The sequence below is a fragment of the Eubalaena glacialis genome, chromosome X (assembly GCF_028564815.1).
Source record: "Eubalaena glacialis isolate mEubGla1 chromosome X, mEubGla1.1.hap2.+ XY, whole genome shotgun sequence".
In the NCBI taxonomy this organism is placed as follows: domain Eukaryota; kingdom Metazoa; phylum Chordata; class Mammalia; order Artiodactyla; family Balaenidae; genus Eubalaena; species Eubalaena glacialis.
This window is the reverse complement of record NC_083736.1, coordinates 89,986,789-90,000,045: the sequence shown is the minus strand read 5'-3', so window position 1 is coordinate 90,000,045 and position 13,257 is coordinate 89,986,789. Positions and strand designations below refer to the sequence as shown.

Below are 13,257 nucleotides of genomic sequence, written 5' to 3'. Positions count from 1 at the left end.
GTGACCTTGAGCACTTTATTTAATGTTTCTGAGACTCAGTCTCCTTTTCTCTAAAACCAGGCTTACTGCAGTGCCAGGCACTTAGTAAGCCCTTTATAAATGGTAGTGGTTAATATTATCACGAGTATTAGAAAAAAATGCATAATTAAGTGAAGAAGCAATAGCTAGCATAAACATTAGCCTTGGGTTTTGTGCTACAAATGCAAGCAGAATCCATTTCTTAAAAATGCACGTAAAAGAAATGTTTTATTATCATTTGTATTAGTTATTATAATAATATTTTAAATTCACACCTTTTTTTATGTTCCCCTAAACATTTACTATTAATTATTTAGAACATTCAATTAAAACTATACGTTTTTTCTTTTCTTCCATGTTTACACATACTAAAGACAAAGATATCCTATCAGAATAGGATATTGGAAATTTTATGATCAACTCTTAAATGTGGAATAATAATTCTTCCATCAGAGCTTGGAGATGTCATTCAAAATGAGATGAGCCTATGTGATCACGTTTTTAGAGTCTAATTTCAAAACGACTACGAGACGGAAAAAAGTAAAAGAACATGTAAAGAAAAGAAAATTAATGACATCATATGTTATTTCAGAGTGCTTCATGATTTAACAAGTGAATTTTGACCTTCATTTTTTAAATGGGACCGAACAAACGTAAAAAACCTGATCAAAATCATCTGGAATTAATATCTTTATGCTAGCTTGAATAATAAATCGTTATTTATATATAACACCTTTCTCTTAAGGCATATCCACACTGAATATCTAATTTTATTATCATAATCACCTGAGGGATAAATATGACCATCTATATTTTTCAAATTAAGAAATGTTATGATACAATGAGGAAACAGGCACTGAGAGGTTAAGTGGCAAAACTGTGATCCAACAAGTAGGTAGTAACAAAGTTGAAACTAGAATATATATGTTATGATTCTCATCCTTGGCCATATTATTTCTAGCATGCGTCTCTTTCAGATATGACTGTACCAGAATTCTTTGCCACAGAGCTATTAGCTTCCAATAGGAGTCAGGGTTTTTTTTCCTCATTATTTCAATGACTCTTCTAATAGAAATGCCAGCTCCGTTCTGACTGTTTTACGTGGAAATACTCTAAAGGAGTTTGGGTCATATAAAATTAGCATAAGTCAATATTATATTTGCTATTTACTATAATTTACCTCAACAACTTGTAGAATCCCAATTCCAGAAAAAGACCCAGTTAAATTCAAGAAATCACCCCAGCCACGTAGTCCCCTGTGTTCAAGCCACGTTTGAAACGTGTAAAAAATGGAGAATGGGGGCAGCTTATTAGGTAGATCTGATACTGTTCTTTCCTCTTCCAAAATCCCCAACCCTAATATCCCTAAACCAGATTCATCCTTATTGATGAATACATCAAAAGAACTGGTAGTGGTAAAAACTGCAGTGACAGTAACCAAGTTGATTACCAGATTCTACCAATTTCCCCTGGTGGTACAAGGGAGTCTCCACTAAGGACAGGAGCCACCTCTTCCTATGATTCTGCCGTGGCGGCAGAGAGCTGGTTTTTTCTTCATTTCTTTCACTCTTCTCTCTTCCCTTACTCTCCCCTCTCTACCTTGACATTACTACTTAACATCAGTCCCTAAACCTCTTGCATCAAATACGTCCCTGTGTTTTACTTCAGGAGTCAATCACATTTTAACATTTGCTGTATGAAGATTCATTTTTCACCTAACAAGACTGCATCTACAAGGAGATTAAACGAGCAATATTCCCACATATCCTCTTTCCTGACATTGAAGCAAAGACACAATGATAACAATGACAGCAGTGACAGGTTCTTGGTGAAAATTTTACCTCAGCATGTGCTCGGGACATGTTAGGACTCAATAATATACAAGACAGCATAATACTGACAACAGCTATGGAAAAGAAACATTCACCTGAATGTTTACATGGCATATAATGTGCTTGGTGATTTTTTTAACTTTTTTTTTTCCTTTTTAACACTAGAGTGTTACCCATCCACTCTCAGACTAAAAGACACTTTGACAAAATCCTTAAGTGACATACAACTTGCTGAAAAACAGTAATTATTTACAATAACATCAGATCAACTCTGACAGCAGTTATTTATACAATGCATGTGATCATTATAACTAAGCACAGGTAAAAACACGAGGACCTTTTGAATTAAAATGTAATAGCTTTCTCACTTTTCATCATTCATTACACATTTTAAAAATACAAATGACTGCCTATTAAAAAATGCTTTGTTGAAGCATATATCCCTCGTGCACACAGGTGACCAGCTGAATGAATTTTCACAAACTGAACACACCCATGTCACCAGGATCCAGATCAAGAAACAGAATGTGACCAGCACCCCAGAGGCCTTCACATGTTCCCTTCCAGCCATTAACCCACCCCAAAACTAACCATTTATAATGAGTTCTAACATCCTATTGACAGATTAGTTTTGCCTTAAACAGCTACTTTTAAAGAAGACATTTTGAAGACCTGGGCTCAATGTGTAAGAAGTTGAAATTAAGTATCTGCAGATATATTTTAGCTATTTTAAGTACCCAGAAAGTTTCACTGGGGTTAAATAAAGATGGCAGCTAAGATCAGGTGGAGGTTTCAAAATCATTCACTGAGCTGAATTTACTATGCCAATACTGTGTTAGATTCTCCCTTGAAAAAGCAAACTAATGATAACATAGATTATTTCAGAAAGCATCATGCCAGGATGCAGCCATGAGGCAAAAGAGTATAGGATATTGTAATGCAAAAGAGTATAGGATCAAGCACCAAACTAAGAAGCTCAAGTAAGTACTATGGTAGAAGAGGGGAAGTGAGAGATGCCTGAAAGCCAAAGCAGCTGGGGAAGGCTTCATAGAGGGCCATCAAAAGATACATACATTAGGCTCAAAAGGACTGAGTGAAGAGGGGGGAATTTCAGTTTAGAAAAACACAGAAGCCTAGGCTCTGAGACAGGCTGGGCCATGGAGTTGGTGTGAGACAGATGAGCTATGCATACAGTTCTCTAGCAGAAAGAGATTCTGGGTTGCAAAAGCTAAGGTACCCTAACAAATGCCTATAAGTCTATAAAAAATAGCTGATTTATATTGAAGCATTTTACTCAAGTCCAAATGGCCATGGTCTCTGCTTCCTTTCACTGTTCCCTGAAGATATGAATGTTTTCAATAGTTTCCTGTAGAAATGAAAATTAATTACAGGGTTTATATGTTATGAATTAAAAACACTGGTTGGTAATGACTAGATTACTGACCAGTAAGAAAACATGACTCTCTTTCCTAAGTCCTTTTGACATTTCAGGTTGAAAATATATTTTCTATGCATGTGTTGGACCTCTTGTGGTTTGTAGTATTTTAAAGAAATTCACTTTGTTTAAAAAAAAAAATTGGACCTAAGTGTCCATTGACAGATGAATGGATAAAGAAGATGTGGCACATATATACATGGAATATTACTCAGCCATAAAAAGAAACGAAATTGAGTTATTTGTAGTGAGGTGGATGGACCTAGAGTCTGTCATACAGAGTGAAGTAAGCCAGAAAGAGAAAAACAAATACCGTATGCTAACACATACATATGGAATCTAAAAACAAACAAACAAACAAAAAATGGTTCTGAAGAACCTAGGGGCAGGACAGGAATAAAGACACAGACGTAGAGAATGGACTTGAGGACACGGGAGGGGGAAGGGTAAGCTGGGACGAAGTGAGAGAGTAGCATTGACATATATACACTACCAAATGTAAAATAGATATTTAGTGGGAAGCAGCCACATAGCACAGGGAGATCAGCTCGGTGCTTTGTGACCACCTGGAGGGGTGGGATAGGGAGGGTGGGACGGAGACGCAAGAGGAAGAGGATATGGGGATATATGTATACATATAGCTGATTCACTTTGTTATACAGCAGAAAACAATACAACATTGTAAAGCAATTATACTCCAATAAAGATGTTAAAAAAAAGGAATAATAATAGTATCTGATGAAAATATAGCAAATATTTGAAAAACCATACTGAAAAAGAAACCTCATTTTCATTACTGGAAATGGCTATATCACCAACCCATTACTTTAAAAACTGACAAATAAAGGGAACAAATTGAGCATTTAGCCTAACTTTCCTGTATGAGCTATATTTCAGCAAAGCCAATAGTTGCTGAGGAGAGTCTTTTACAGAACATTTCTAGCCAATAAATGCAGAAAGTATAGTAAAATTAGAAAGTCACCATTCTGCAACCTCTAATAAAATAATGGATCAGGGCAATAATCATCGTAGGTGCTAAGACCACTGGGTGAAATTTGATAAGGAACTTTATAAGGAAGAAATCAGGCTGACACCATCTGAAAGTGGAACATCCAATATTATGTCTCCTCATGTGATGCAACAAAAAGTACAAAGCACTTGCTTCAAAAAAAAAAAAAAGAAAGAAAAGAAGAATAAAACAAAGAAACCTGGCTCTAATCAAGCCTCCAGTTCTAATTTCTCATGTACAAGAAATAAGGAGGCTAGCAAAAAAGTTAAACACCAGAAGAAACCAATCAGCCACATTCAGAATCCAGCACATTCTTCACGATAATTAACTTGGTTTATTCAATAAACAATAGCATTTTTTAATAAAAATGGAGAGACCATTATAAATTAAAAGAGTTAAAAATATAAAAACCAAATGCGATGTGCACATTTTGTTTGCACCCTGATTCAAATAAACTAACTCTAAAAATCACTTTTGAAATAATCAAGGAAACTTGGACTGGGTATTAGATAATGTTAAGAAATTGTTCATTCTGTTAGGTATGGTAATGGCATTGATTTGTGTTTAAAAAAAAATATGCCCTTATATGTCAGACATATATTATGCATATAACGTGCATAATAAACTAGCAACTCTAGTTAGATGATAGGATAGTTGGGATTTTCTTTAAAGGCTAAAATATACCTGCAAAAACACTATCACCATCACCAGTAGTAGTAGTAGTAGTAGTAGTAGTAGTAGTAGTAGTAGTAGTAGTAGTAGTAGGGATGGGACATAAGGCTAACAAAATGTTTTATAATATGGAAACTGAATAATAGGTATACTAGGGTTCATTATATTTTTCTCTGTAATTCTGTATATGTTTGAAAATTTCCATAATAAAAATAATTTAAGCCTCAAAAAAAAAAATTGGGGTGACCTGGTGAGAGTAAGGAAGAAAGTATATCAAACTGGAAAATGTATGAATTAGACTCCCTAAAACTTAATATTCTTCTCAATTTTCATAAGATTTTTATGGTGTCAATATGATAGAATGCAATTCATTCAGCAAAATTATTTATTTGAAATAGTGCAGGAAAGGTCCAAAAAAAGCTAAACAATTTAACTTTGTTATTAAAATGATATAGTGGTACAATGTATACTCAGTTTTATTCAGACTGCCAACATCTAAGTAAGGTCAATTCTACTGACATTCTGTTAACATTGGTTTATTATCATTCTGTGCTTCTAAAAAGTTAGACCAAAACACAAAGTTGTTGTTTTTTTTTTAATTTTTATTGGAGTATAGTTGCTTTACAATGCTGTGTTAGTTTGTACTGTACAGCAAGGTGAATCAGCTATACGTATACATATAGCCCCTCTTTTTTGGATTTCCTTCCCCTTTAGGTCACCGCAGAGCACTGCATAGAGTTCCCTGTACTTTACAGTAGGTTCTCAAAAGTTATCTATTTTATACATAGTATCAATAGTGTATATATGTCAATCCCCATCTCTCAATTCATCCCATCCCCCGCTTCCACCTTGGTATCCATACATTTGTTCTCTATGTCTGTATCTCTATTTCTGCTTTGCAAATAAGATCATCTATACCATTTTTTTAGATTCCACATAATATGCGTTAATATACGATATTTGTTTTTCTCTTTCTGACTTACTTCACTCTGTACGACAGTCTTTAGGTCCATCCACGTCTCTACAAATGACCCAATTTTGTTCCTTTTTATGGCTGAGTAATATTCCATTGTGTATATATGTACCACATCTTCTTTGTCCATTCCTCTGTTGATGGACATTTAGGTTGTTCCATGTCCTGGCTATCGTAAATAGTGCTGCAATGAACACTGGGGTGCATGTATCTTTTTGAATTATGGTTTTCTCTGGGTATATGCCCAGTAGTGGGATTGCTGGGTCATATGGTAGTTCTATTTTTAGTTTTTTAAGGAACCTCCATACTGTTCTCCATAGTGGCTGTACCAATTTACATTCCCACCAACAGTGCAAGAGGGTTCCCTTTTCTCCAAACCCTCTCCAGCATTTATTGTTCCAAAACGCAAAGTTGAAATCTGCTAGGAAATCCTATGGCTTCATACTTTCTCACACCTTGGGTCCTATGAGTTACTGTACATTGAATGCTCTAAAAACAGTAGGATTTTGTCCCATAATTCAAAAGATTTTTCAATAAAACAGTAGACAGTATAGAAGTAATTTTTTTTGTTCAGTCATTAGAATAAAAGATGTTTCAGCAGTTAGATATTACGTTAAGACAGTTGGCTGCCATTAGTTCCTATGAGACTTTTAATCCTTACTGTTCACCATAAATCTTTATGGTTTGGTAGTCTCCATAAGTTTAGATACTCTCCATTAAGAGCTCGATTGTTTCCAATTTTAACCTTCTCCATGAAAGAAGTAAAACATGGACCAGGAAATATTGTTAAGTCATGGTGTCTTCTTTATTCTAACTTATCTTGTTTCTCCTCTTGTATTTACAGTAAACAGTAATTTTCAGGTTGCTATTCTCAACTTGTCAACTTCCCATAATGCCTTATTTTGAAATACGCCTGCTGTACTAAAAGGATATGCAATGATTCAATGTAGTAAACATTTATTGAGCATTTACTTCTCTCTGAGATGCTGGGCTAGCACTGAGTCTGTTGGGACAAATGGGGCATATTCCTTGCCACTGAGGTACTCAACCTAGGAGGTACAGAGAGAAGCATACAATGAAATAAAAAAATGCAAATGTGGCAGGTGCTGTATTACTAATAAAGCTGAAGTACTGCTGTGACTCAGAGAAAGGAAAGGGTATTTCTGTCAAAATGGGGATAGAGAGACTGGAGTACTATATAGAGGAAGTGGCATTCATACTCCAGTAAATCTTTTATTTGGTCAGCGTTGATTTTCTATGTTTTCCGATATGTGAGCATGAATCTCTGTTGTATATTTTAGACCACTAAGGAAGGAAAAGTGGAGCTGAAATGTATGTAATAAAACAATAGACAAAGGTCTGCAAACCTTCATTGACTGTGTGATCGTGGGCAATTCCTTCGTCATTCTGGGCCTCAGTTTCTTCAACTGTAAAATGATGAATTTGGACTAAATGCCACCTTGGGTCTCTTTTAGCAGGGACGAGATGATCTCTAAAGCTTCTGCCAGCTCTGGAGTTTCAGAAAATGTTGTTTTGTTTTTTTGCATTCCCCCAACTTTTTTTTAACTCTGCTATGATTTTACTTTTTTCTTTTCCTTTATCTCATAGATTTTTCCCTACAATATTTCCTCTAATCTAAACTTTCATCATGATTAATCCTGTGAAGAAGTCAGAGTGGGTAAATAGCTAATCAGAGTTACTAATATAGCATGGAAAGATGGCAGATTATCAAAAGGTATGGTTGGTCATTAAAATTTATAATAGTTGATTTAAATCATAAGAAATTAACACTGCTTATAGAAAACTTAACCAACTTTTATTTTGTAGGATGGCAGTAATTTAACTGAAGTGAAACCCATTTCGGAGGTATGCAAAACCTTAGGATTAATAGTACCTTCAAATACATTAATATAATTTTCTCCTGTTGAATGGAATAGTTTTAATTAAACTTTACTAACCCTTTTGTTTTAATCCCTGGAGCTGACCTATAAAACACTAGAGGTTTTACATCAAACTGTAAAAATCCTCAAAGCCGAAAGTTAAAGTGATAGCCACAGGGTGGGGAAAAACAATGAAGGATTTACAAACTAGGTCTAGTAAACCAGCAATGCTTTATACAATACAGATCTAGATATCTATTATATATAATTATATATACATATATAATCTTTAAAATTATTCATTGGGGAAAAGGTAATGGTGGTTTATCAAATATATTTTCAATATTTTAAAGGCATTAGATTCTCTATAGCAACCACTTCTTTTCTCTCTAAAGACTCATTGGTATGTCAAACAGGAATGAGAGGACCTGCAGATTTATAATTTAACCTGGAAGAAAATGACCAGAGAAATATTATTTTATGAATTCCACTGGTAATAAAATTCCATTGTACTGTTTGAGTCTGAACTTCATAAGGGCGGCTTGCCTCCCCCACTCCCTGCAATAATAACTAAATAGATAAATAAATAAGTGAAACCAAAGCAAAACCAAACCACTCTCCAATTCTTTAGGCAATGCTTCATAAACGTTTCCCACCCAAGAGCCCCTAATGGAAGAGAAGATTGAACGCGCTCCCCAAGGGATCTGCGGCAAGTGTGAAATTTCTTTGAAGTCATCTGTTTTATTTTAAAAATTCATGCGAATTTTGCATTCCACTCCATAATATATCTCTGTGTTAATGTAAAATGACGTGTTTTCTCCCAATATCTTTGAGTTACTGAGCTCTAGGAAAATATGCTAAGTTTATACCATAGCTTTGCATCGTCCAAGACGCACACAATTTTAGAAGGTTAGCTTAACAAGGAATGAAGGCAATTTATAAAATACATTTTTCCATGAATCCCACGTATTTCTTACTTTCAGTTTTCTTTTCACTTCAAGGTAATTTTTTTTTTCTTTGTCAGTTAATTTGAGGTCTATAACTTTAGTACTGAGCTGAAATACATTTATTTGCTATAGCAGACAGAAAAGATCCTTATTCTATCAAAATAGGTACTTGGGTTTTAATAATCAAAAAACACAGAAGGGGGGAGGGATACATTAGGAGTATGGGATTAATAGATACACACTATTATATATACAATAGATAGGCAACGAGGATTTACTATATAGCACAGGGAACTATATTCAATAGCTTGTAATAACCTATAATGGAAAAGAATCTGAAAAAAGATATAGGTATATATAACTGATCACTTTGCTGTACACCTGAAACTAACACAATATTGTTAATCAACTATACTTCAAAAAAATAAAATAAAAAATAAAGAGAATTTTCAAAGGTATAAGAAAAAAACAAAAACAAAAAAAATAGAAGATATTAGTAATCATACAATTATTCTTGAAATATGAGTTATATAACTCAATTATTAACTGAATTAGTTTCATCTTATCTGTATCACTCCAGTTTAAAAAGACAGGTACTTTTTTCTTTTTGTAGGCAATCATTTCACAAGGAGATAGTCCAAAATCATGGAAAATGAATTAATATATAGTGTTGATCTATTTTTATTTTTGCTGGTTGGTTGTGAATATAGATATGCTTGCTATATACACAGTACTGGAGGTGACAGAATGTGATTCAAACAGGACTGAAATCTGTATTAAGCAAAGAAGACAAGTTAGACTTAGACACCAAGGAAAAGTATTTAACTATAAATAAGAAGTTAAGTGGCTTGACCTTTCACACCACATTCTGTTTTTTCTTGCAAACTAAATTCACAAGTATTTTGTTCTAAGGCTTTAGTAGCAAAACGTTAAAAAAAATTAAGGAAATGGATTCTGAACAGTGATTTGACAAACAATAGTCAGTTGTCTTAGAGGACAGGACAGGTGAGATTTCCAGGCATATGATGCAGCATGAAATCATACACAGAGACAGGATTATTAGAAAGGAATAAAAACGGCTCAAGAGGAAATATTTCTGGACACATGAGAACTAGAAGGAAATGAAAGGGGGATGCAAGCAGGCAGAAGGTACTTAAGAACTTGTTGAGTTGCAAACTCTGAGTCTGAATTTCATAGGGAAAGAAAAAGAACTAGTCAAAATAACTTGAGAATGGGGATTGCTGCAGCCCAAACAGAAAGATAGGAAGAGGATTTCTGGCAAGTCTTTCGAATACAATGGCAGGAAGACTACACGAAAGCAGAAATAAGCAAAATACAACAGAGAGGTTTTGCTCTTGAAATGGATAGGAAGAAAGAAGTTGGTGATATCGTAAAAGAAAAATATGAAAGGATTTACCAAAAGCCCAGACGCAGGAAACAAACAAATAGAACTGAGTATAATACATACTTGGCTGAGATTAGAGGAACTATAGGTACCCTTATGATTATTCTCTTCCAACAAGACAACAGCAACAACTATAATATTCATTAAATTAAAAGAATTAAAGAAATTTCATTAACTTCATTAAATTCAAGAAATATGTTGAGGATGTGATCAACTATACCAGACCGGCAGAGATGACCACTGAACAATATTACACAAACGACTTTCTGGGTTTTATAGACACACTTTTTTTCTCCTTCAAAGGACACTAACAGGTTTATATGGTTTGTAATAAACTCGGGAAACGTATATGCTTTTGAGTCCTTACTGAAAGTCCTCGGAGTTATAGAGAAGCAGAATTACTATAGTGCAGTTTCAAATATAAGATTTACGGCCTACTCTTCTTATCCAAGAGGAAAAATGTACTCCTCCACATACATCATCTTACTTTCAAAAAATGTTTCCTTGACCCTTCCTCCTTTCTTTCACTTTTCAACCTCTTCTAAAAGTAGACAATACTTACTAACCAACAAAGCTAATCCATTCGAATTAAAGTCTTGGAGACATTTTTGTTCCTCCTCTCCTGTTCTTCACTGGTGCCAGGTTCTGCCCATTCTGGTCCTTCAATGATGCCCTGCCACCTACCTCATCAAGATCAGACTGCTTAGCATGACACTGAAGTCTCTGAAATGGCTACCTTACTGCTTCAGCCTGATAGTCAATGACTCTTTCACCATCCTAACACATTCCGCCACTGTGCCTTCTCATATTGTCTGCTCTCTGGACAGCATACCCCTTTTCCATGTCAGTAAAAATCCTATTCTCGTGCTTCACCCCGGTGGCCTCCTCTTATCTATCCATTCAAAGGTTCTTTCTCTCTCATCTAAACCACAGTCCATTATCTTTTCCTGCAGCACTTCTCATATTCATCTTTGTTTTATAAAGTATTTGTGTATATGTCTTTTCTTCCCTTCTAGATTTTAAACACATTCAAGCAAGAACTATCTCACGATCATTTTGATATCACCAACAGCCCCAGAGTATGGTTCCTTTGCAAATAATATACACTTAAGTATTTATGAAATGAACAAATATACTATTTGATCAGAGATATGAAAGCTTCAATAACCTAGAAGCGCTAAAAAATAAAGTCGGTCAAAAGCAGGTCATTAAAACACACTATGCTGTCAAATATAAGCTAATGGAAACTATCTTCCTGCTTTTCTTATATCAGTAACCAAATAAAAATTATGATTAATGCTTATAGATTATTTAATCCTACCGTTTAAAATATTTACTTAGACAAGATGTAGTCTCAAAGCAGTTACAAATCAATTACCTTTGCTTGCACTTTCTACATGTTCCAGTTCTTCAGGAAATTTCAGGATATCCCGGTATTTTTCCTCACAAATTTCAGCAATAAAATGCAAGAGGGTTGTCTTTTGATCTGCTGATTTAGTATCTCGGATCTGGAATGGAATAACGACAATATTTTTAGTATTTTTTAATAATATATATAGAGAGACTTTTTCTTTTTTTAAAATTATTATTACTTATTTATTTATTTTTGGCTGAGTTGGGTCTCTTCGTTGCTGCACGCGGGCTTTCTCTAGTTCTGGCGAGCGGGGCCACTCTTCCCTTCAGTGCGCGGGCCCCTCATCGCGGTGGCCTCTCCCATTGGGGAGCACGGGCTCTGGGCGCACGGGCCTCAGCAGCCGTGGCCCACGGGCTCCAGAGCGCAGGCTCAGTAGTTATGGCGCATGGGACCAGTTGCTCCACGGGCATGTGGGATCCTCCCGGACCAGGGATCGAACCCGTGTCCCCTGCATTGGCAGGCGGATTCCTAACCACTGCGCCACCAGGGAAGCCCGAGAGACTTTTTCTTAAACAAGAGAAATAAATGAATAAATGAACTCAATTCATTGTAACTAATTAAAATTTTTTTAAATGTCTGAGGTAGTTCTTCCTGGGGTCTAGTGACAATGCTCTGGATTTTAAAATGAACTCCGCATTTTAAAAGAGAGAAAGATGACCGAAAAAAGTAAAAAATTAAACATTAATCCGTATTTCTTAAAATGTCTAGATTATTATGGCAAAATGAACTATTCTTTTCATGAGAAAAGAACATTCACTTAAGTATTGATAATAATAGTCCAAGTGAATGTGTGTTTATGTTATCAGCATTCTGTTCTTTGCTTTATCACAGAAATATATTCTTGAAAGCTGGATTCGTCTGTGAGGTTATATTTATTTCTGGCCATTGTTGATGCAAATTAATGTAAAAGAGCAAGCACATTTTACCCTCGTTTACTTGCATGGGCCATCAAAAAAGAATAACTGAAGGCTTTTTATGCTGATTTATAAACAGAATCTGACCACACAATCGTGATAATATGTCAAATTTTATTTGTCTGCCTACACATTGTATCTTCTTTTCAGAGACACTAGAAAAGGGATGCTGCGGTTAGAATGATAAAAGTCTTGAAAGTATAGGACCAAAAAAATCTATGATGAGAATCTAAGTGTTTTCTTTAATATAACTCTCATACTAGACTAAGCTGCAAATGAAATCAAGGATTTACTTAAAAACAAAGGATAAATACGGTATAAAGTATCAACTTTTCTCATTCTATTGGACGTTATAAGTCTATAATCCTTAGATGACGGGTTTGTCCACTGATGTTCATACTGATTTGGGGTTTTCAGCTTTAAGGAATACTGTTTAGAATAAATGAATATTCTTTGCAAATAGGTTTATGAAAAGGCTGTGGAGGATATTTAGGTAATTACAGAGTAATTTAATCCTTATTGTTTTAGTGTCTAAGGAAAATAAATCGTATTTAATCAATCAGTCCCATACTTTTTGTGCTACAGCTTTCTAACAACTGTTACGTTCCAATGATATGAACAACTTAAAAGAAATGTTAGTCTTCAGGCTCAAAACAAACAACCACAGGAAGCATGATGCTGATAACTGAAGTGGCCACAATGATTTCTTTTAGAATTTCTGGGATTACTATTTATCCCATGTAGGTAAAATATTTAAA

General features: G+C 34.8%; 1 protein-coding gene across 4 annotated transcripts in view; it reads right to left on the bottom strand.

The window, feature by feature from the left end:
• DIAPH2 (diaphanous related formin 2) overlaps positions 1 to 13,257 on the bottom strand; it is an 878,028-nt gene that overhangs the window by 375,123 nt on the left and 489,648 nt on the right. For all 4 annotated transcript variants that reach the window (XM_061179189.1, XM_061179191.1, XM_061179192.1 and 1 more), the window contains one exon: positions 11,550 to 11,679. In XM_061179189.1, the coding sequence (XP_061035172.1) occupies positions 11,550 to 11,679 (130 nt within the window). The remainder of the gene's footprint in view (positions 1 to 11,549; positions 11,680 to 13,257) is intronic.